Consider the following 26,500-nt stretch of genomic DNA (forward strand, 5'->3'; position numbering starts at 1 on the left):
CAGGCTATTGGAAACTCAAGAACACAGGCTGCTCATTGTTACTTTCCTGTGTTTGATGTAGTAAAGTGTAACATTTTCTTTTATAACCCTCCTTCCCTGTGGGCTCTGTCCACATAATTTCTAATTCAGAAGGCCACTTGTATGTTTGCAATAGCATTCTCGTTAGTGATATTCTCTCCCCCTTGGCCATTTGCATACAGATACTTTAAAATCAATTTGTGATGGACATAAAATTAATGTGAATTTGAACCAGTCTCTGTACTAGTGTCTCCTTCACTAAACCAGAGGGTTATAATAAATGGTATTATTAAAGTACAAAAAGTCAGATGCCAAGTGTAATAAATCCCCCCCTCTTCTGCTTTTCTACTAATTTTATTTACAGAGCTCCTGGAAAGAAGCTGCTTTTCATAGACCAATATGAGAGCAATCTTAAGAATAGGTCTATAGTTTTCTAATGCTACCATAGGTGTCCTTGTTGGACAAAAGAGCTTTTAAGTTGTACATATCTTATAATCAGCATCGTAGTGAAAATGTTATGTCCACACCTGTTAACACTAGGATACACTAACATGAACAATAGGACATATCTTTAAAGACATTAATCTACTTTTAGGATATGTAAAGAAAAAAATTACAAAAAATTAATAATAATATCTTCATCCACCATTAAATTTTACTTCATGTTGAAAATATGTACTACTAATAAATGGAGTGGGTGAATTTAATATAGAATGCTACATTTGAAGCACACTTCCAAAAATGAATTTCATTGCAGTTATACTTTTCCTCTGGGTTAGGCATCCTTCACCATTTGGTGTGCATTCATTTCCAGTTTATGTGGCCTTCTGAAGGTAACAAATGGAACTTAGCTGGGCTGTGTGTGGAAACGATGCTCAGTGATTTGGGTTCCCTCACATCTGTAGAAGAAGGTGAGCACTGGAATAATTCACCTCTCAGGAAGCAGGCATGGTGTTCTCCTCCAGCCAGTAGCAAGTGAAATGAGAAACCAGTTTTGCAAAGTGTAATTTTTCAATGCAACCTACTTAATAATTACAAAACTGGGTGAACACATGCTTAAATTTATGTCATTGTTCCATATTTTGCAGCAATATTATCAGATAGAGGACTAATGCAGAGTGATCTTGTGCTAACGTGTCTGTGTATATCCTATATCTCAATGCACGTATAGGCATAACTCAGTGACACATTTATGAAACATGGGAGACTTTATTGATAGGCTTTTAAAATATCTTTTACCATTCAATTGCACATATGTTCAAAGGACTAAACTGTGTAGAGTTATGAAATCAGTGATCCTTTTACACAAAAATCCTTTAGTACCACAAAATTCTTTGAATTTTGTTTCAACTGTTATTTCATTTTGTTTTTCATACTCAGAGATTTAAGGAGAATTGATAAATTTCCCTGTAAAATTAGTACTTTTCAGCTCTCAGATAGACTGGAGAGCAGATGCAGCAGTCTAAAATCAGAAATTGTTTCTCACTCATCTTTTCTCAGTGTGATTATAATTAGTTATAGGAGAAACCATAAAGGATGGGAACTGTAGGAAATTAAAATCTATCCATTTCACACTCGACCCAACATGAACTGTTTTCATTTGTAACTTCAGAGTTTCTTTTCCATCAATATAAAATAAGTTTTAAATCTTAAATTATGAGCCAGTGTTTAAGTCAATTATTTTTCCCAACATGAAAAAAAAAGTATTTCTTTTTTGGTGAAATTTATTGCTGCATTTCTGTTTTTCTTTGTTAAATAAAAAACAAAAGGATGGTTATTAATGACACCACTCAGAGATAATGATTGATGAAAATTTGGAATATATTCTCTCAGAATAGTTTTGATAGAAATGTTTTGTTCGGAAAGAGAGCCTGTTGATTGGAGTCAAAAGGATCAAATGTAAAACAAACAAACAAACAAACAAACAAACAAACAAAAAAAAAAAAGGATCAAATGTTAGAGCCAGATCTACCTGGGTTCAAATTCTGCCTTGGTGTTTGACTTGGATAACTCTGTTTACAGTAGTCTTCTGTTCCTTTTCTGGAAAACTGAGTTAGGAATTGTTTTTCCCTCTTGAGGTTAGTGTGATCAAAAAATATGATGCTTACTTCAGTGCTGTAAATATAGAAGATACTCATTAGGACGTTAGCTATGGAGCACCTGAGTGGCTCACTCGGTTAAGCATCTGCCTTCAGCTCAGGTCATGATCCCAGAGTCCTGGGATTGAGCCCTGCATTGGGCTCTTTGTTTAGCAGAGGGCCTGCTTCTCCTTCTACTTCTGCTTGCCAGTCTGCTTGCTTGCGATCTATCTCTCTCTTTGTCAAATAAATAAATAAATAAATAAATATCTTAAAAAAAAAGAATGTTAGCTATTAAATTTATTATAGAGCACATATTAGCACAGCTGTTGTGTTTGCTTTAAATCTATCCACTATATTTAAAGGATATTTTTTTTTTAAATGTCACTGTAGAACACTACATGCAAATTTGGAACTACTAGAAACCAGACCTCTTGCTTCCTGTCTTTATATTCATATTCTATAAGCAGTTTTAATGCACATCAGTACTTACAGTTTATGTTTATTCTAATCACTTCCTCTGCAGCCCCAAGTGCCCCTCCACAATCTGTCACCGTGCTGACAGTTGGAAGCCACAATAGCACAAGTATTAGTGTTTCCTGGGATCCTCCTCCTCCAGATCATCAGAATGGAATCATCCAAGAATACAAGGTAGGGCCTGGGTGAAAAAGGAAGGCTCACAGAAAAGCTTCCCAGAGAAGTCTCAGTATCACAGGCATGAAGCATATCTCCAGAGGCCCTCTTATTGAGTCTGACTCCAAGTCACTGATAACAAAAACTCACTTGGACAAGTCCACCATAACATTGGAGTCTTCTGGTGTCACATAGCTATCCCACATCCCTAGGGTTTAGGAGCCAGGTGTTGGGAATGGCTTGGTTCAGAACCTGTATCATTGTTATTTAATTATTGTGTAATGGGCCTTAGCAGGGACAGTTTTAAACTGTGGTTTCACAAAAAGATGCTTTCAAGATTTAGAGTTGTGGTGGGGATAGGACAGTGGGCAGCACCAACCCTCACTCTTAAGTTCTGGTTTGATCAATTTATTGAGGTTTTGTAAAATATTTCACTTGAAAAAGAGGATCCATTGAGAAAAAAAATATGAAAAAACTTACAAAAAACAGTTTATTATTTCATTTTTCAAATGATAAATTTGTTGCTGTTTAGAAATTACATACCCATTGTTTTCTTAACATCGTTTGATGTTTAAGAGGCAGAAGATGTCTAACTTTGAGAAATAAGATTCTGATTGGCTATGATGTGATTAGACCACATATGATAGTAAAACACCTCATTAAACCTTATATAAATTAAAACTGTGGTTTTGCTATTAATACATGTGTATGGAATTCTAACAACATGCTAGATAGATCTATAGAATATAAAACTAGACACCCCATCTCACCCTAAAAGTTTATAGCTGGTATGGAAAATGAAGCTGTGTAGTTGTCCTGAAAGCATTGCAGATTGACTTATGTTATTTCTAAGAAAAAATAAAATGCAAAATAGAATTTTGTTAAATTAATGAATAATTAACTTACTGAAAAAATGAGCGCAAGCACTTATTCTATAATTATTCCTGTCACTTTATAAAGAAACGTGTAAGAAATATAAGAATCAGTGTTTTACAATATCATAATTATACATAAATATTACATATATGTATATGTAAAGTTTCATAAGGATTATGGCACAATGTTTTAGGACCAAAGAATGATCTATTCTGGTGTATTTGTGTGTGAGTGTGTGTATATGTGTGTGTTTTAATGAAGTCAGGATTTTACTTTTCTATCATTTGGAATGAACTATCCTGCACTTCCATTTCCTGAAATACTGATTTTGATTATAACATGGTAATTTTTGTCGTAAGTAGTAAACTTTCTCACTCGTATGAAATTGCCTTATTTTGGTAACAAGGTGTGTATTTTGGTTAGGCCTAAATATTCCTACATTAATAACATAGATATTGTGCAAATAAAAGTACTGTACGGTCCATAGTAATTACTTGAAATAAACAGTTTCAGGAATGCATCTGTTTCAGAAACAAACCATGTCTGTTCACACTTATGTGTCTCCATGTAGATTATGAAATACTATCAATAATGAATACAAATATGTATTCACAGTATGATTCTTTTTATAATGAATTTGACAAAAACAGATCTCCATGTCCCAGAAAAAAAGTAGGCCTTAAAATTTGATTTTTACTTAAAAAAAAAAATTGATTCTTACTTGCAGTAAAAGCCTGAGTTCTTTCACATCAGTCTTTAAAGACTTTCCTCCACTTTGTTCTCATGCATGTGTATGTGTGTGGGTACATATGTTTTGATCAATATGAAGATTTATTACTGTCAATGTAAATATTGGCTTTAATTTCATCTCAGTCAATACTTATAACTTAGGTCAATTCATCTTGTTAACTACTTCGGGGTAAGTTAATATTTTCTTAAATAAAATATAAATTACTCAGATGTGCACCTATATACTCTGGATATTACAACTAATAATCACGATATTTTAAAAGATTATATGCATAATAAATCTTAATAAATAAATTAATCAGAGAGGTTTATGTATTTTAATCCATACCTAAATACTGTTTGCAACCAAGGACCACATTCCAGTAGTGTTAAAGGACCATTGTGTTACGAGCATTCAGTGTAAAATATAAAGGAACATGCATAGTTTTAGCTTCCCATACTGTTCATCCCTTAATACACAGACACACACATATAAATAAACCGCAAAAATTAGACTTTAGAAAATGTCATTTACAAATGCTACTATAAACCTAGAGAATAGATTGGTCACTACTAAAGATGTGTCATCAACTTAACAGAAAGGATAATTTTATATTCTTTTGTTAATCACTTTACATTTCTATAGATCTGGTGTCTGGGGAATGAAACACGATTCCATATCAACAAAACTGTGGATGCAGCCATTCGATCTGTGATAATTGGTGGATTGTTCCCAGGTATTCAGTACCGGGTAGAGGTTGCAGCTAGTACAAGTGCAGGGGTTGGAGTAAAAAGTGAGCCGCAGCCGATAATAATTGGTGAGTACATCTTGTGGCCTGTGCTTCAGAGTTAGTCAACTGGTAACAAGGGAAATTTTATTTTTAACCTATATCCTAACAGTGGATATGCAGCAGTGAGTGACAGGATACACTCATCATACACGCAAATAGGCTGACTGACTAGGGTTTCTTATAAAAATAATTAGCAATTTTTTGTGCTTTTAAGTTTCTCACAAACTTCTTTAAATTATAATCACTGCGTGGTTAAATGCTGAAAGTTGGTTTGAAAATAATTTTTGATCGATAACTTCATTAGCAATGTTGATGCCATTGAAATATATTAGGAAATGAGGCAGTAACTGAAGAAAATGCATTATGTTTCAATCTATACACTTCCTCTAAGCAAGAAAGATGCCAAAATTTAACTAGAAACAAGCCAAAAAAACCTTTGTAATCTAACTATATTATCCAAAAGAAGAAATCTCTGTTAAATCTATTATCATCATTACAGAAAATTTTTCCCTATTAGCATTGATTAGTTTTGCCTGCTCTTGAAATATATGCAAATGGAATCACACAGAATATAATATTTTGTGTCTGGCTTCTTTCACAAAACAATGTTTTTGAGATTTACCTATGTATGTATCGTGCAACTCATATGTTTTCTTTCTGAGTAGTATTCAGTTGTGTGAATATATCATATTTTGTTTCTCTGCTTTTCTTTTGAGAGAACAAACATTCTTATGTAAGTCTTTTTGAGGACATACATTTTTATTTCCTTTGGAGAGATACCTCAAAGTGGAATTTTTGGGTAACAGGATTGATGCAGTTTATACGAATCTGTAAACACTTTTTCATATTATTGTATAATTTTATACTTTCACTAGCAAGAAAATGACTAGCAGTTTTTCTACACCATTGCCAACATTGATGTTCCCAATCTATAATTTTAGCCATTCCAATGAGTCTGAAAGAGTATCTAACTATTGTCTTAACTTCAATTTTCTTTGATGACTAGTGATGCTGATCAACTTTGCATGTGTTTTATTGGCCATTTTCTTTTGTATAATTTCTAAGACTTTGCCTTTTTAAAATTGTGTTGTCTGTCTCTTGTTATGGGATAGGAGAAGTTATACATTCTGGATACAAATTCTTTGTTGAATATTTTTTATTGCAAATATTTTCTCCTGGCCTCTGGATTTCCTATTTCTTTTATTAATAATGTCTTTTGAATAGCAAATTTTTAAATTTTAGTGAACTTCAATGTACCACATTTTTCTTTCATTTTTAGTGCTAAGAAATTGTGTCCTATCTGTAGATAGCAAAGATATTTTCTTAGATTTTATTCTAGCAGCTTTATAATTTTAGCTCTTATGCTTATGTCTATATTTCATTTTAAAGTACTTGGATGTGGTTTGATGGTTGAGACTTTTTATTTTCCTAAGTATATCAGCATATGTTTTATTAAACTTTTCCTTATTGATTTTTTACACTATTATAAGTTTATTTATAAAATTTCCTTTTCCACCTGTTCTATATTATATTTAAACTTACTTTAAATATAAATTTATATATTGCCCTTTCATCTTATGACCTCACTCACCTCATTTATTTATTTTAATAGTTGTGACATATATTTTTCAGAGCATATTCAAATAATATTCTGTCTCCTTTCTCCTTATTTGTGTTAATATGGTAAGTTCTACTGAATGATTTCAAAGGTGAATAAATCTTGCATTCCTGGGGTAAATCCCACTTGGTCAAAATATATTATGTTTTCCACAGATATTACTGGATCTAATTTGCTAACATCAGGTAAAGAATTTTGCATCTATTTTCATGAAGGATATCGATCACTACTTTTCTTCTAATGCTTTTGTCAGGTTTTAGAATCAGGATGGCTAGCTTTATAAAAGGGGCTAGGAAATATCTCTGTCTCTGCTACAGTACATAAAAGTTTTTGTAGGCCTTTAATTATTTCTTCCTTAAATACTTTTTAGAATTCAGTGGTAATATCTATGCCTAAAGTTTTCTTTGTGGATTCTGTTTATAAATTTGCATTTATTATAATTGTTATTATTCCTGTGCTGGTTGTGGTAAATGGATTTTTGGTTTTACCAACCGTGAATTTCTCTAATCCATCTAAGTTGTTGAATTTATTGTTATTTGCTTAATTATGCTATATCCTTATTTATAATCCCCTCTATTGCAATGTGCAGGATGCGTAGTAACGTCATCTCTTTGATTCTTAAATGCTGAGAATTTGTGTTCTCTCTTTCTTCTCTCTTTTTTTTTTGCCCCTTCCTTTTTGATTTAAAGCAGTCTTGATAAGGATTTATCAGTGTTATTAATCTTTTATTACTCTTTTCAAAGTACAAACTTTTGGCTTTATTAGTTTTGTTTATTTGTTTTCTAATAATTTCTGCTATTTTTTTTTCTACTTACTTTTATGTTACTTCTTAAGATAGAAATTTATATAAATGATTTGGACATTTCATCTTTTTTAATATATATATTCAAAGTTATACATTTCTTACTAAGCATATCTTTAGCTGAATCTTACACATTTTGAGGGGTTATGTTTCAATTTATCACATTGTTGAAAATACTTTTCACTTCCCCTAAGGATTTCATTTTCTTCGCAGAGGTTATCTGGAAGTGTATTATTACATTTCCAAATATTTTGGGATTTCACAAATAGCTTTTTATTTCTGATTGATAATTAATTCTCTGCATTCAGAAAATGTACATTGTATGAATTTAGCTTCTAAATATGGAGAGTTATTTTATGGCCCAGCATTTGGTCTTGGGGAATGTCCCTGGTACATTTGAAAAGTATGTACATTTTTCTGTCCTGGAGTGGAATGTTCTATAGATGTCATATCAAATTAGCTGGTAGTACCATTCAGGTCTTTTTTTCTTTTTTAAAGATTTTATTTATTTATTCATGAGAGACAGAGAGAGACAGAGACATAGGCAGAGGGAGAAGCAGACTTCCTGGATGGAGCCTGATGTGGGACTCAATCCCAGGATCCTGGGATCAGGACCTAAGCCAAAGGCAGACACTCAACCATTGAGCCATCCAGGTGCCCCTCATTCAGGTCTTTACTGATTTTCTGCCTGTTTATTCTTTCAATGATAAGAAAGGAGTCTGGAAATTTATTATAATTAAGATTTATATATTATTCCATTCCATCTATATAAGTTTTGTTTCATATATTTTGCTACTTGTTTTAAGTGGATACATTTGAGGGTTGTTATAGCTTATTAAAGAACTTACCATTTATCATTATGGGATGCCCCATTTTATTACCTAGTAAGAGTCTTTGTTCTGAAATGTATTTTGTCTAATATTAGTATAGCAATATTATCTTATAAGTGTTTGCATGGTTTGTGGGTTTATTCCATTCTTTTACAGAGAAATTATACATTTCTATCTTCATATTGCATGTTGAGTCATTTTATAATTCAATCTGGTAATTTTTTCCTTTTAATTGGAAGTTTAGACTATTATCTTCAATGTAATTAGTGATGCATTTGGGCTTAGAATTACCATCTTAGGGATCCCTGGGTGGCTCAGCGGTTTAGCGCCTGCCTTTGGCCCAAGGCGTGATCCTGGAGTCCTGGGATTGAGTCCCGCATCAGGCTCCCAGCATGGAGCCTGCTTCTCCCTCCTCCTGTGTCTCTGCCTCTCTCTCTCTATCATAAATAAATAAATAAATCTTAAAAAAAAAAAGAATTACCATCTTGCTATTTATTTTCTATGTGACTTTGTTCCTATTTTTCTACTTTAATAATTTCTTTTTAAGATGAAATAAGTAATTTTCTGTGTTCTATTTTATATTCACTATTGGATTCTTAGGTCTAACTTTCTTTTTAATAATGGTTACTCTAGGATTTGCCTATAAGGATTTTAAAAATATAATTCCATTTTCATTCCTCCTAATATTTTGCTGTTGTTATAGTTTTAATCTTATACATATATAAATACCATTATACAAATGAAAGTATTATTATTTGCTTCCCTTTAAACCATTAATTATCATTAAGTAAATTAAAACTAAGAAAATATTTTGTTATTCTATTTTTTATGTTACTCATTTTTTATCAGATATTGATCTATAAATTCAATTTCTTCAGCCTCCCTGAGTTTCTATATCTCTTTAACACAAGAATGTTGTTTAGTGGGGAACCCTGGGTGGCGCAGCAGTTTGGCGCCTGCCTTTGGCCCAGGGCGTGATCCTGGAGACCCAAGATCGAATCCCACGTCGGGCTCCTGGTGCATGGAGCCTGCTTCTCCCTCTGCCTATGTCTCTGCCTCTCTCTCTCTCTCTCTCTCTGTGTGACTATCATAAATAAATAAAAATTTAAAAAAAAGAATGTTGTTTAGCCACATTTGGGTTCCCCTTTACTGCATCACATTTTAGTATTGTCTACAGATCAAAAGCTGTGAAAATAGTAACATCTCTCTTTGTTTATTTCCCCTTTCTCACAATCCTGCCCTTTTGTTTTATATATTTTGCCTGCTTTTCTACTTATTTATGGTGGGATTACATGTCCCATTTCTGTCATTTCTTAATGGGCAGAAATGGAAGTATCCAGGGAATCGCTATTTTTATACAGTATTCTTTTGGATTCTAGAATTGTCATTTGTTTTCTTTTACATGTTCCATTCCCTGTATGTTTATTCATTAGGACTCTAATAAGTCCATGAGCATATTGTAATAGCTACTTTAAGGTTCTTTTCTCCTAATTTCAACATTTGTGTCATCTCATGGTCTATTTTTATTGATTGCTTTTTCTCTTGACCTTCAGTCATCCATTCCTATTGCTTCTTTATCTTCTTTCATTTTTTGCCATTGTTATCTTACTTGTTTTTGCATGCTAAGTAGTTTTTTTTACTGTACACTAGACATTGCAGATTCATACTATAAAATTTTGTGATCTGGTAAAGAATTTTTTTTTTTTCCTAAAGGAAGTTATGTTACTAGCTGATCTCCTTGATCTCATGGTGGCATAGATTTTACCTTTGTTAGTATAAGATTCTGTATGTTTTGACCTTTTTCTTAGGGCAAAATCTCAACTTGATCTTTACTTCTAAGTCATGGCCTTCAAGTGGCTTCAGTGAATAATAGCCTAATATGTTTATCTGGTTTCCCAACTTGTCAAAATGCAAGGTTCCAACACAATCTTCTCTGTAATGGACATCAGCAGAAAAATCTGTTCAGCCCTTTCAGCCTTCTGGCTTTTGATTTTCACCAGATTGTTAGAATCTTCATTCTGCATACACAGTTAAGAGTTCAATTTAGGATTGAGGAGTTCATACAAAAATTTGGGAACATCACTTTCCAGTGGCTCTTTCACATGGCTTCCTAATGAAAATGTTCAGTCACTGTCATCTCAGAACTGTATTCTCTGACACATACCAATATGATTGAGGATTTTAGTTTGGGTTTTAGCTGCCTAGCACTGTATGGATTGAATTCTTTAAGGGGAAAAGAAAGGCTCATGAGTGCAGATTTTCCCTGGGGCAATTTCCTTCTTTCAAAAGACAAATACTTTCAGTTCTTCCTGCTTTTGCTTTTAGTACCTTTAATATATTTTTAAATAGTCTTTCTAGAGTTTGCATATTTTAAGAATACTTACCCAGGGTTTGATACCATAACATGTGCCAGTCCCATTACTTTCTGTTTCTTTTTTGAAATGATGCACACAGCACACTGCTAATTTCTGGGAAATTATTTCTTATTGCAACATATTTATTGTATATGAAGAGATTTAACATTAGTCATAATGTTGATTTTTTAATATTCTCCAGGTTTTTGTACTTTTATGTATTAAAAGCATTAAAGAGAAGAAGTTCTAGTATTAACTTTCCTTTAAATTGCCTTCCCGTTCTTAATTAGTCATACAGACTGAATTAATTTCTTAACCTGAGGGGAACCTACAATCTTGCCCTTCTGAGATTTTCTGCAATAAATTGGAATAAGAGAGAAATACAGGTGTACCCAAAAGGATTTAACACACACACACACACACATATATATACATATATATGTATATATATATATATATATACACACACACATATTATGCTACTTAGAAGTAAGCCATTAATTTTGCCCTTAAAAATATTTATGAACCATATTTAAAAGGCATTGTTTTCTATGAGAACTCCCAAATAAGTAAATAAAGCTTTGTGGGTTTTTTTTTATTATGGTCTATAGCATATATGAAGTAGAGTACTTCTAATCCAGATGGTCAAGTGTCCATATTTTTCGTTCCTGTATTTTCTATTAATTTTATTAGTAAGTATAATTCTCAAGCAACAGAAAGTTTTTTTCCCCTTTTTTTGTAGTGACTATGTGTATTTTTTCACAATATTTAGAGGATTTATTGCACTTGGAGGCAAGTGAGACATTACAAGAATACCGTTTAACCAAGCCTATTCATGTCAATTAAGAACTGAACAACTGTATGGTAACTTTTAAAAAAGCTAATTTAGAGTATTTTAAATCAAATAGAAAGTTTCGCTTAGGTTTCTATTATCTTAAAAAGACTAAGTGTTTTCAAATGTATAATTACGTTTTATTTTTTTTTTAGTGTATCATACAACTGTTTGGAATTTTCTATGAAATAAAAAAATAATCTAGTAAATGACATTTCTGTCTTCTATTCAAGTGTTAGAATGTACAATATTCAAGATGTGATCAAATAGAATTGTACCACTTGGAATAAATACATGCACACAGATGTACATGCACACACACACACACACACAAGCACAATTCAATACAGAAAAGGCTATTTATACTCAAGAGATTGATTTATTTTTAATATCTACTGTTGTACTGAAGAAGCCTTTAATTGTTTCTTTAATTACTCCTGCACATCTACCTTAACATCTTGTCTGATAACCTTATCTACACAACTGTTATTCCTTATTTGAAAAGTGATTTAGTGATAGCTAATCTCCTTTTTCTGTTTCAATTTGTACTTTCTCTATTGTCTGTTCAGTAGTAGAAACAGCACCCGAAGTGACTCAAGCTCTATCTCATTTCCTCTTTGCTTTAATTAAATCATGTATTGGCATTTGATGTAATTTATGGCTGATAATTTTAATTTGTCCTATGCCAGACTCTGTACTGTTTGATCTATTCCTTCTCAGTTTAGTTTTCATTCCAGAAAGTTCCATTAAGGGAATATTAATTAAAATATTATATAAATATAATAAAGAGCTATACACAGTTTCAAAAGCAATATTGTTCTATTGTGTGTATTTTCCACTGTAAGATGACTTTTACATCAAAGTGTCCATAGTTCTTCTATATCATTGCACTTTCACAGAATTTTAGGCACATACATTTACATATGTAAGCATCAAAGAGTATGCCATATAACAAATTTATATTGACATACAATTTTCAGTAATCTTAATAATATAGCTATTGTTTCTTTAATCCTTTGGCCATTTGATGCTTACCTTATATAGTTGGTAATAATATGTGGAACAGCTGCAAACTTTCACAGTAATAGGTACAATCGAATCTGATGTGTCTAATTAATTTTTAGTCCAACAAATTAGTTTTGTTCTTCATTACTCTCCAATGGGAGGAAGACATTACATTTCATTATATTTTTTGTCTGCAAGAACAATGGAGCGTTACAGGTCACACACATCCCTTGTCTATGCTCTAATTAGCCCAACTGACAACATTGTTTCAAATAAACCAGCAGCATAAGAAATAGTAATACACCTTCAAAAAAATAAATATCATATTGTATCAAATAACATATTTTATGGACCTTTTACACAGATGAATGACAAATTTTATTTTCTTCTTGTTCTGTAATGTGTTTGTTTTCTTTTTAGTAATTCTTAGTAGCTAGGAAAATCACCAGATATGTGTATGTCTCATATTGAAAATATGAGCTCATTTAAAATATATTTTAACTAAGTTTATATATATGTAATAACTAAGGACAGATAGATTTGGAAAATTAAGCAGGTTTATTCCATAAGTGAATCTGGGCTTTACACCTGAATATTAAAACAAGAAACATTTTGGAAATGGAATATAAGTATGTATAAGAAAAATACTAACTGCTATAACAAAAAAGGCTACACACTGATTGGCTTACCAAAATAAAAGTGTGTTTTTTTTTTTCTTATTCATAGCCATTCTAATATGGATTAGCAGAATGGAGAGTGGGGTTTCTATTCCACACAGTTAAAGGGAGCTTCAATCCCTTCAATCAATAGCTCTACCATCTCTTACAGAGGCCCAAATCCTCCAAGGTCCCTTCTTTCTATTTAATATTAGGAAAGAGAAAGAATGTCAAGTATTGTCACAGTAGTGTATAGATCATATCTGGAGGTAGTATGCATAATGTGCCTATGAAGTATTAGCCAATAACTCAGTCACTTTGCTGTACTTCAACTACAAGTGAATCTGGGATATGTTGGCTAATTTCCAGACCTAGAATAACGGAGAAACTAGTAAACAAATCATCCATGGTTTTCAAGACTCTCACATCTAGACAATTTATAACTTCCATCCCTGAAGTTCCCTGAGTGGCTCTGATACTCTTACTGCTACCTGAACCATAATTTTGAGTTACAAACTACTATGTTCTTATCAGCCTCTTTACATACATCATCCTATTTGATACTCCCCAAACCTTGAAATAGGACTGTTGCCAACTAACAGAAACACGTACTCGATAAGATTATGTGCCCTACATAAGATTATTGCTTACTTAAACTGGTTAGCAGTAGAGATAATCTCCAAATAGGAAACTTCGAAGACCATGTTCTTTCTAATATATTGTAGTGCCATGATAACTAAAACAATGAACATCATACATGTGATGTTAATAAATTTGCCAATTATATTTTTATTTCAATTTTTTTAAGTCTGATTAGTAACTAATGGGGCATGATATTGACATTACAGGTCACTTAATTCCCAGTGCATGAATGTCTTAATCTTTTAAATAACACCTAAATCTTTTTCTTTTCAGTGATACTATGATTCCTTAAGTTTTAACCTACCTTAAAATATGGATTGAGATTTTCTTAATTATTTCTGAAAGGTCTAAACTGTCAAACCATGACTATTTCTAGAGTAATACTAGTCCAGATTTACATGTTTATTTTAGTAACGTAGACCTTAGAATTAGTTTTAAAGTTGTCTTTTTAATTCAACTTTCAAGCAGATTTTCAAATTAGTTTAAAGGGAATAGATGAATTCTACCTTTTTGTGATATTTTAATTATAGATATCAATCTCCATGAAGTACATAATTGTCCTTATTTTACGTAGTAGTTTTAATACATTCCAAAAAATTAAGTAGTTTTAATACATTCCAAAATTAAATTGTTTGATCAAACTAAGCTCCTTGTTAGAATATTAAGGACAATATTGTTAGAATATTAAGTTACCTATTTTTAAGTCGTGGACATTTGAACTTAGGTAGTGCTGAAGAGGAAAGACAGTTTGCAAATACTCTGTGAATGTTGTAATTGCTTTTTTTTCCTTTTACTTTAACAAGACTGGATTACGACATCCCTTACCTCACTGAAGAAAAGTTCCTGTTATTTTGCACTCCTAGCACTTATTTTAGTACTTATATGTAAGGCAATAAATCAAGAAGCAGTTCTGAATCTATTCGTAGTAAACCAAAACATAAGGGAGCAATGTGCTTAATCACATTTTAAAACTCATAATTCAATTCTTCTTCTGAAACTTATAAAATATACTTATCAATAATTGTGACAGACTCATAACACAATTCGTATGATGCAGCTGTCTTCCTAAGAATTTTCTAATTTTCTGTGCTTTTGGCACACCCACATATGTATTCCTGTGTTTACTTTCACAATAACGTTTACTAAAACTATTATTTCTTCCACAGGGGGACGTAATGAAGTTGTCATTACTGAAAACAATAACAGCATAACTGAGCAAATCACTGATGTTGTGAAGCAACCAGCCTTTATAGCTGGAATTGGTGGTGCCTGCTGGGTAATTTTGATGGGTTTTAGCATCTGGTTGTATTGGCGAAGAAAGAAGAGAAAGGGACTCAGTAACTATGCTGGTAAGAGACTATTTCTAGCCAAGAAAATCTCCTGTCTTTAGGAATGTGATGAAATGAAGGAGAAGGAATGAAATTGAATAACAAGTGAATGAATGAACGAACAAATGGATGAATGTTTTGGTTTGTTTTAAACACTTGATCTATAAAATGCAATTATAAACATGCTTTAATGCATTTCTTCTCACCATATCACATTATGACCATAAGGCAAGCTTTTTTGCTTGTATCTCCAGTGAAGTGGAACAAGAAAACGCGCAGATAAATGTGTAACCATTTTTTCTCAACTAGTTCTTCAACACACACACACACACACACACAGACACATGCACACACAGACTGCATGCTATGAAGCCATTATCTGAGAAGTGGATTCAGGCAAGATCATTACTAACATCCTTAGGAAGAAAGAAAATATTTGAAATATAGCTTTTAGTATTTTAAGTGCAGATTACAATAGGAAATGTCCCAGATGGCAAATAAAAACAAGGGGAAAATCTCATCAGAATTAATAAGGCTGATGAAGCATGAATTAAATGATTTACTAGTCTAGTCTATTTCAAGGTGACCTATCAACATTTTAGAAGGAAGAAAAAGGAGAAGAAAAAGAAGAACCTAGAGTTCTAGCTACTTGCAAAATGTTTTCTTCTTAGAATCTGAAACAATTTCAAGGATATCAAAAATTGTGGCCTTCAAAACATCTCCAAGGCAGGAAGGGAGATAAGAGAGGGGGTGAAATTACAAGTCAGTGATTAAAAGAATGAACTCAGTATTGAAGCTATGTTCAATAAAAACTTTAATTGCAATTCATGTTAAGTGTTTCCTCTAACAACCACCACCACAAAAATACATTGTCTCAATATTTCAGACTTTCTAAAATTTACAAGGCAACAATTTTAGTTAAGTCATCCTACAAACACTTCAGAATTTTTTGACACATTTTATTCAATCTTCTATTTCTAGTTTTAACCTTAAGTTTAAATGTTTATAAGTGTCTTAATAACTGATTGTAACAGAAGCTTTATACTTTATTAAGTGTAAGCTGCTCTAGCTTGTAGGCTTCTAAGCCACTGATAATGTCTAAATAGTGCAAAATAGAAGGGATAGCACCCTCTTGGTTGTCTTGCTTGTTATTTGACAGCATTTAAATATGATCTTTTGATTATGATTGTGGCTCATGTCCATGTCTTATGAAAATAAAGGTATTATTTACCATTAGGATAAATTTCAGGCCTAGACACAGCAGGACAGTGTATGCATTGAAAAGGGGATCCCATGTTTTGTGAGTTCCAGTCATTGTGCCGCTTTCATTGTCTCATTGGTTGCTGACAGCTTCTTCCTTGTGCTTTGTCACCTGAGTGCTGTATCACCACGTCAGGGAGGGATTCTTTCCAGCAAGGGATGCCTAAACAGTAACTAGTGTCAGAGTCTTGAACATTCATGACACTTTAATGTACCTTCTTGTTCTGCACTCCCCAGTCCTCTACCTTCATTCCTTGTAGGCGTTTTCATCAACCCATCTGTTTAATCAATAGCCATGTTACCATTCATGTCTGTAACATACATATGAATCATGAAAATCACAGGAAAATACTGATTTAATTCTTGGGCTAGTTTGTGTTTATCCCTTTGTTTGACTTTAGTGAAAATAATACAAGATTGATTGCTCTAGTTTCAATGCAGAGTTCTAAGATACCCACATTTGAGGTGTTGCATTTTTATCCTCCACAGTCACTCACTCCTATAAATAGCATAGCTCTCATAACTAGTAGGTTTGTGCTTTTAGTAAAATTATGTCAGACAGATTTCTTTGTTCCCTTTCTTTTCCTTTTTTTTTAATGGTAGTGCTTTGCAAAACCTATGCATTTAATTTGAAAATATCTGTTGGTCTTTGAGCTTGACAAGAATAATGCATTTCCTATTATCATTTCTCATCGTGATTGATGTCCATCTGCTTGTAGAGGAACTGCTAACTCAGAAGGTGCTATGCCCTTCAAATATTTTGGAATAAGGCCAAGAGTGCAGCCTTTCAAAACCTTTATACTTAATTGATAGATGGCTGACTCTTAGAATGGATTCACCTTCAACTAGTAATTTGCCTTCTAGCAACTGCTATTCTCCTATAGGTGAGAAGCAATTGAAAATCCAAACCTTCGGTGCCTAGCATTGCATATCTGCCTTGATGATATTTTTAACACATTTCCCTCCATATATATCTTATCCTCCACCTGTTAAAATTTTCATGTTCTTGTCCTTCTACAACTTAAAAAATGGGAATTTAAAAATAAGAACGAGTAGTGATATATCATAGTTTTAAGTTTCTGATATTTCATTCATAAACTAATGATCCATTTAAGAACACAAAGATTTGATATAAGACTATTTTTTCTTTCATGAAGTGTGTTATAAAAATTATAGAATATATACTCTGTTTGTACCAGTTCTACTTATATTTTTGGTTTTCATTAAAAATTCTCTGGGAATCTTATAAATTTTATAAATATGAAGAAAATATGATTTTACTCACAAGGTGAAAAGACTAATATTTTCACTGCAATGGCAATTTGGTGTCCAAACTTCATCTTTAATTCATGAGAGCATTGGTAATTTTTCCCTAAATAAACAAAAAATCTATTTTTATGAAAAGTATTTAGATGTATTTTGTAACATAAGATTCTTCATTTATTTCAAACCCCAATTCTGATATTAGATTATACTTAGACATCTGAGGCAATTTACAAATATACATCCATTTCCTACTTCATTCCAAATCTCTTATTAACCAGCAGAAGCAGAACAGGAGAGATTTTAACTAGTGGAAAGATATGTAACTATCTTTCAGGTTAGAGATTCTAACTCTCAGCAGGATGCCTTCCACTCACCCTGTGTAGGCAAAAACCTACTGACTTCTATTAAAGCTAGTCTTTGGCTCTCTGTCATGTGGAAAATTATATTTGAATGTTTAGAAGGAAGAAAAAGAAATATGTGCAACTCAGTATTGATATTTTTCTTATATATCAGAGGATTTAACATATTTATTATAGGACACTAGTGGAATGACACCTTACATTATAAGAAGAACTATCTTCTTTCAAGATATCAAGAATCAAATGCAAACTTATATATTTAAGTGATCTGAGAGGAGAATTTGTCTTGAACACATTTTGCTTTTTTACACAGCAGAGTGGAGATTTCCCTAGGGCAGTGTTACACACTAACTTCTTATTCCATTTTTTCCCATTTATCCTTTATTTAAATTCTTCAGACACAATCACGTGCCACAGCTTTGCACATGATGCAAAGAAGGGCAGCTGAAAAAAAATAATAAATAATAAATAATAAAAAAAAAGGGCAGCTGGATCAAAAAAAAAGAACCTTATATTTCATACTCTATATGAAATCATTTTATACTTTCCTAGAGCATCGTATAACATTATTTCTCATACTCTCCATTGAGCATCAACAGTCTACTTGTAACTGCATGTGAGATTCTTGGCTGCTATAATAATTCACCACCTGAGTCGTAGCATAAGGAATTATAAAAAGATTTGGGCAGAAGATACAGAGAATATTTAAATATTATGTGATTTTTGAGTCTAGAGTAAATGTTTGATCACATATATAACAGTGTTTGTGAGTAGATAAATGAACAGTGTAAGTTTCAATAACAGCCATGTAGCTCCCACGAGGATTCTATGCAGCTATATTTTAAATATAATATTTATGTTTGTGTATATACATCTTATAATACTCAGGAAGGCTACATGAATCTTTGCAAACTTCTGTTTTTCACTTTTCTATTCATGATTTTTAAGTCGTCGACTTTTTAATGAAAGTATATATATTTTCACTTGTAAAGGAGTGAGTGATAGTTTATGAGTATTAATTATCTCTAAAAACAATAGATTCTGTGAAACTCAGTAAGTATAAACAATTTAAGGAGTGAGCAGATTATGAAGTGCTAAACACTTCTTGCATAGGCTTTAAAACCATTGGTGAAATATGAATTATTTGACAAAACTATCTAAAGACAGCTAAAAGATTTGATGGAATTTTTATACTCTGATTATCTGGGCCGAGTTAATGCTTATTAAAAGAGGATTAATCTACATTCATATTTGAGAAATAGCTTATCAGGAATGGGAATGAGACTTGGCTGGCAACATTAAAGTTTCTATTCGGAGTAGGAAAATGTGGCCTAGTAGAGATAGGCACTCTGAAAGCTTCCTTCCCTCAAAATGTCAATTTACCACATGGCTGTATTTCCCTTCCCCCTCATGTTCTAGCAGGCATGAGATTAGGATTAATCCTGTCAGATAATAGTAGAGGTACTTTCTGTATGATATAAACTTGCAAAATCTCTTTACCTTATATCCTTTATAAATATTGCAATACATTCAAAATATTTAATGCAATTCTAAAACACTTAAGATTGTGGTATTTGTAGAACTGTTTGGACACCTTAGCACTATCCAAATTAGTTTTAGATGAAAACCTCTATATGTTGTTCCCTGAAAGTTCTTAACTTTAGATTCTAGCAGGGACTCCTTCATGGTAAAGATTCACACTTCTTTCAAAGTTATCTCTGGTAAGCATGCAGTTTTTACACTGTGATTATCAAAATGGTCACTAGAGCAAAATTGTCCAACGACCTCTCCTTCCATCCCTCTTGCTTATAAATTCAAGGAAGTTCAACATCTCTTTGAAATGAAAGCTGCCTCAAACAGCTTTAAATTTACTGTGGAATTTGTTTATTTTTTTTCTCTGCACAAAATGAAAAACTGAAAGAAAGAGAAAGGAAGGGAGGAAGGGAAAATGCTAATCAAAACACCATATATGACTTCTATTATGTGCATTCTAATTGCTTTCCTTATTTTTAGTCTACTTTTAATCTCGTGGTCTACTATGACTCAGTTACTTTTGGTCTACCTTTCAAAACGGAACAAATCTAAAAGTTCGGAGTATGAGGTAAAAGGGAAATTTGAATATTTATGTGCCTTATTCTCTTGTTTTACAAAAACAACAAATCAACCTTCTTATGATAAGGATTGTTTTGTGCTTGGTTGGTTTTGGTTTTGGGTTTTCTTTTGTCATGGAAGCATTCAAAACGGAGAATTTTCATGTATATCAAATTCTGTCTATGGACCATTTTAAGTTGGTCATGTATTTATATGATGTACTGTTCATTTTTGCTTTGATTTGTTGGTATGTAGAGGTGAAAAGATAAATGTCTTTATGGAATATTTGGCCAAAAGCAGTCCAGAAAGATTTGAAAAAAAAATATTTTATTTCTTTTTAAAGATTTTATTTATTTATTCATGAGAAACACAGAGAGAGAGAGAGAGAGAGAGAGGCAGAGACACAGGCAGAGGTAGAAGCAGGCTCCATGCAGGGAGCGCAACGTGGGATTTGATCCCAGGACTTCAGGATCCTGCCCTGGGCCAAAGGCAGGCACTAAGCTGCTGAGCCATCCAGGGATTCCCCCCCCCCAAAAAAAAAAGATTTTAATGATGATTGGGGCACAAATCCTTGTCAACACTTATTATTTATTGTGTCTTGCATAGCAGCCATCCTAATGGGTGTGAGGTAGTAGCATCCATTGTAATTTTGATTTTTAGTTCCCTAATGGTTAGTGATGTGGAGCATCCTTTCAAGTGCTTAATGATCATTTGGATGCCATCTTTTTTATAAGATTTTGAGTGTTGCCTTGTAAGTTTAAATTTTACATTTTTAAAAAAAGATTCCTTTAATTATTTTAGAGAGAGACCACAAGTGGGAGGGGCAGAGAGAGAGAGAGAGAGAGAGTCTAAAGCAGATTCCACACTGAACGTGGAGCCTGATGCAAGGTTTGATTTACTGCTCTAGCAACAGTGGAAAGTTCAGGTGAGGGCAAAAGACCATCTAAATTAGAAGAAATACTACTTTCCACATATCTTCTAAATAGTACATTTGAGGTGTAGCCCATCAGTGCCTGCTTATTTGCATATTCACAATGATATTCACATCATTTGAACACACCTTTAGTAGCGTAAAACAATCACTTGAGAGTCCATTAAAAAGCCACATTACTACAAAGTCATATCAGATGAAAAGCTAATTAGCTGTACTGTTTTTATATTTTGTGTGCATTTTTCCTCCTAATCAGGACTTTATTTAATAGCTCCAGTGCTTAATTTTTTCATTAATTGTTTCAGATTAATTCTTCTTCTTCTGTTGTTGTTGTTAAAAGCAGTTATTAAGGGAACCCGATGTGGCATGGACCACTGCTGATTCTCAATTCCTGTCACTTAGGCAAGCTTGTCAGGAAGCAGAGTAGCGATCAGTATTTTTTCATCTTCTCTGAGGAGCTGTCCATAGCCAATCCTGGGAAGATACAAAGTATGTGTCAGGATTGTTTTATAATGAATTTGAGATGTTACCTGAAACATTGATAAGGCAGTTATACCTCAGGTGCCAGCCAGATGTTCCTCAAAGCACCACCTCATAAAGTCTTGATAGACCCTGGGAATCATGATCGTATCACCTAATTATGATGTCGTAAAAGATATGTCATTAAATGACTTTAGAGGAGGGACCAGGAAACTTCATCTGGAAATTCACAAAATTTATAGAGCAATTGATTTCATACCAAAAATGTGAGGAATAGATGAATTATGGAGATATTATTCAAATTTAAGAAGTACTTACTGTATGTATAATTTAAGTAACAATATATCCTCTAGTTATTTAAAATATGAATCAAGTCATAAAGCTTTGTTTAGTTTTTTATGTTTCAAATTTTTATTTAAATTTCAATCAGGTAACCCACAGTGTAATATTAGTTTCAAGTATACAATATAATGATTCAACACTTCCATATGACACCTGGGGCTCATCTATACTCATTTTAGTCAGAATTGCAATCGTGCAGTCCATAAACTTCTAAACACCAAAATTTTTCCCATGATCTTCTAGTTAGTTCATTGAGTGGCAAAATTTGATCCATTCTACTATAGAATTTATCCCACTAATCATGAATATGTATATTTTATTGCAAACATATTAAATAACTTTGAATAGATCCTCTGACTTAGATCCTCTTTGTAGTATGCATTGTATTATCTTTCTGGGATCTGAAACATTTTGAATTCCAAATATATTTGGCTACAAAGATTTTGGATAGGAAATGATGGATACACACTGACATTTATGTTCTTTGGACAATCCTTGAAACCCACTTTTATGTTGATAGCTTGTGGAATGGAGTGTCCAGAGAGAGGTCTTCTCCAGGTGTAGATCTACAGAATACTTGTCAGTGTGACTAATAAGTTTCATAAAGGACTGTAGTTTTTGCAATTATTACATACAATTTGAATATATTCAGTATCAAGTACTTGAACATTCCATTTTTTTGTGAAGGTTGAATGATAAAACAAAGCACTCAATACATTATTCTCTATTAATTATAGTTTATGTCTATTCTAATTGTAGTTGTTCAACTCATAGTGTTTAACAGTGTCCCTAAAGGATCTGTGATGATGAAGAATATGTTGTCAATCAGTACCTGTTTCTCTTTTTCACTGGCAGGATGTTATTACCTGTTTGAACTATTCTGTTTTAATTTCTACTATGCTCATTTTATGTTGTGCCTTCTAATTAGGACACCCACATATTAAGATTAAAGTTATGATTTGACAATCCCCCATTAATGCTGTTGATCTTCCAATGTCACTTTACATGCTAATTGTAACAGTTTTGACATCCAAACACAAATGCCCTTTTGACTTAGCTATACATTTGGCTTTAAGTATTTTTAAATGTCCTATTAAAGTTGGAGCAAATGATGGCTTTGCTCTGGGCTATACCATGGCTTCTTATTCTCTGTACAATTATGTTAATTATATTTTGTTAAAATTCCCAGAGGCCTCAGCTCTAAACTAAGGACCAATATATAGTTGGTATTAATTGTAATTAATATTGACTACCTGTATGTGTGTGTGTCTTTCTTTTTTTAACAGTTACATTTCAAAGAGGAGATGGAGGACTAATGAGCAATGGGAGGTATGCTAAGGAGATTCTTTTTTATTATTATTTTTAATCAGGACTGGGGAAACTATAGTAAGAAGCTATTATTGTAATAAATGATCACTTATAAGTCTGAGAATTCTAGGAGGAATTAAATGGCTTACCACAAGGTTTAATGATCTATCTGTTGTGCACTTTAGAGGAATCAAGTCCAGATGTTTCATATCTCCCAGATGCCCCAGAAGAAATTAGTAGTAAATATCACAAGGAATGTGTTCATTTGTTAGCAGGATGTTTATTGCATTAATTAGACATTAGCAAATGAAGTTGCTGTTGTTTAAGACTCCTTATTGGCTCTCACTAAATTGCTGTGAGTGAACAATTACACATAATCGATCACAAAGTAAATGATTCATGGATGATGAATAGGCTGTAGATTGATAGGACTGGATTCCACAACTTTGGATACTCAATTGAAATTGATAAAAGCTGATAACAAACCCATATATCCTCATCTATTTTCCCTTTGCCAATATGGAGATTGTAATTAGGCTCTGGTAATAACTTCCAATCTCCCATTTAATCAATATTTTAGCAAAAAGAGATTAGGTCTAATGAGAGCTAGTGCATGTAGCAAGTAAGCAGTTGGATCTTCTTATTGCAGTTTCCATAGAAACACATGTTTCTCTTAGGGATTGCACAGAAACGGTCTATCAAAAATAAAGTGCAATGATTATAGATGTTGCTATTTCCTTTTAAATATGCTAATAATCTGGAGAGGAATCAGATTTTCATCTTTTATATCAAAAATGGAAATTCTTTATTAAATATGATGTGAGGGAAGTTTTTCTCACAGACTCTACTCACATGCTGAATCAGATCACAGTGAATCTGTAATTACCCTAAAAAATTTTAATATACCCCTAATATCTTGCAATTCAGAGAATTTAGAAATGTGCTACTGATGGAACAATATAAATACTGTTCATTAATTTTCCTCAAGTTTGTTGCCTCTAAATTAAGCATGAGGGCTCATAACAGGGGTTACAGCTTACAGGGGACAGATAAATATGGGAGCTGTAGGAATCAAGGAAGCAATAGCCCAAAGTCCTGGAAATGGTTGATACTGAGCAGTCACTCTGAGCAATTGTTTCTTGAGGTGCCAGTTTATCATCAAACTTTGTTTTGGGATCCTACTATGTTACCAATTCCACCAGTTTAAGGGCAGACAACTGAATTCATTTGGATGCTTCTGCTTCCACTGACAGGCTATATAGAGTTTTAATTAACCGCTGAAGTTCCTTAATTCTTGAGAACCTACACATTTTAATTTGAAGTGAATTAAAATCTTCTTAAATTCCTTAATCTATTTTAGTGCAGGAGACAGGTGTCCAAATTTCTCATGGAGCTCCATGGGTTGATTTCCTTCCAATTTCTGTTTTAGCCGTCCTGGTCTTCTAAATGCTGGTGATCCCAGTTACCCATGGCTTGCTGATTCATGGCCAGCCACGAGCTTACCAGTAAACAATAGCAATAGTGGCCCAAATGAGATTGGGAATTTTGGACGTGGAGGTAAGTTGTGCTATTCAAAACTTTGTTGTTCGTTTTCTTAGCTTTCCTGAATATTCATAATACATTTTGGTTTGGGGACTATTAGCACAAGATTAGTAGAATCAGAAACTATGCTGCTAAGTAGAGCTTATGATTTGGGACTAGTCATTTCTGTTTTCTATGTGTCATTCAACACATATTTATTAAGTATACCCTGCATACCTGGCACTACGGCAGATAGTAAAAATAAAATATCAATATAAAGAGAGATGGTACTTATCCTCATAGGATGTATGTTATAGAGAGTAGACACTTAAATAAAGATGAAAACATGTTGAGAGAGAACTTAAGTGTAGTTCTACCATTGAGAGAACTTAAGTGTAGTTCTACCATTGATAACTTTGTACCCCAAATGAAAGACAAAAAGGTGCTAAGTGGCTGATATACTAAGGTCTCCAAAATCTGGAGCTAGGGTCCTGTTTCTAGAAACAGAATTTGACCTACTATGAGTAATTAATGTATTTATTGTACTATATTATATTTGACCTATTATAAATAATCACAATCTCCCCACTGCCACCTTTCATCCAATCAATAGGAGAAAGATGGGGCTAGAGAAGTCTGTTGTCCCAGTTTTTAGTTTGGGAGAAATATGAGTTTTCCATTGGCAGACAGTTGTGCAGACAGTAAATGGACTGGAGCTGCCTTGCCAGTACCCAACATGAAAAGGCTACCCACAAAGAATACGAAAGTTCTATGAATGGAGTGTTATTTAGGTTGACATCTGAAGAAGAGATAGAGATTAAGCAGAGTTGTGGGGAAAAGTGTGTGGAGAAGAAATGACCATATTTTAAGGTCTAGAAAAAAGAGAGACATGACCTATTTCCTATTTGAGAAATGAATGAATTTTCTAATGAGTATGATGTACAACGGGAGCAGAGGTGGTAATATATATATATATATATATATATATATATTGAGAGAGAGAGAGAGAGAGAGAGAGGGAGGGACAGATAATAGAGGGCCTTCTAAGCTACACAAAGACTTTAAACTTTGTCCAAAGGGTGGTCAGAAGGCATCAATGGGTTTGTAATAGGAGAACACTGGGATCTAAGCCGAGTGTGAAGTCATCCAGGCTACTGCTGGGTGGAGAATGGAGTTCGAGTAGAAAATGGGATGATTGGGATCCCTGGCTGGCGCAGCGGTTTGGCGCCTTCCGTTGGCCCAGGGCGCGATCCTGGAGACCCGGGATTGAGTCCCAGGTCGGGCTCCCGGTGCATGGAGCCTGCTTCTCCTCCCTCTGCCTGTGTCTCTGCCTCTCTCTCTCTGTGTGACTATCATAAATAAAATAAAATAAAATTCTAAAAAAAAAAAAAGAAAAGAAAAGAAAATGGGATGATTAATTAGGAGAATAGTGCTGTAATGCAAGAAAGTGTGGATGAATCTGCTGGAGGCTTTCTACACCTCTGGATGGAATTAATGGAGGAGACCCAAGGCTAGGCTAAACTATGATAAGCACCTCAGGGGGGGATTTCACAGACATGAGTGTATAAATATACTGACTTAGAAGAGTAATCATGGATACTGACATTTTATCTTTATGAATGGAATACCAATGAATGTTTGAATGTAATTAAAATAGTATTTCAAATAATAAAGCTGCTAATTATTGCATAAGTCTGCATTCTGTCAATACCAACTTGAAGAAGGGGAGCTCTCTTCCATTCTCCAAATA

General features: G+C 33.1%; 1 protein-coding gene across 40 annotated transcripts in view; it reads left to right on the plus strand.

The window, feature by feature from the left end:
• The window catches only part of ROBO2 (roundabout guidance receptor 2), a 1,660,631-nt gene that overhangs the window by 1,582,131 nt on the left and 52,000 nt on the right, over positions 1 to 26,500 (plus strand). For all 40 annotated transcript variants that reach the window (XM_072740956.1, XM_072740957.1, XM_072740967.1 and 37 more), the window contains 5 exons: positions 2,623 to 2,747; positions 4,981 to 5,152; positions 15,031 to 15,213; positions 23,208 to 23,250; positions 24,659 to 24,786. In XM_072740956.1, coding sequence (XP_072597057.1) covers positions 2,623 to 2,747; positions 4,981 to 5,152; positions 15,031 to 15,213; positions 23,208 to 23,250; positions 24,659 to 24,786 — 651 coding nt within the window. The remainder of the gene's footprint in view (positions 1 to 2,622; positions 2,748 to 4,980; positions 5,153 to 15,030; positions 15,214 to 23,207; positions 23,251 to 24,658; positions 24,787 to 26,500) is intronic.

Source organism: Vulpes vulpes, chromosome 15, assembly GCF_048418805.1.
Source record: "Vulpes vulpes isolate BD-2025 chromosome 15, VulVul3, whole genome shotgun sequence".
Lineage (NCBI taxonomy): Eukaryota > Metazoa > Chordata > Mammalia > Carnivora > Canidae > Vulpes > Vulpes vulpes.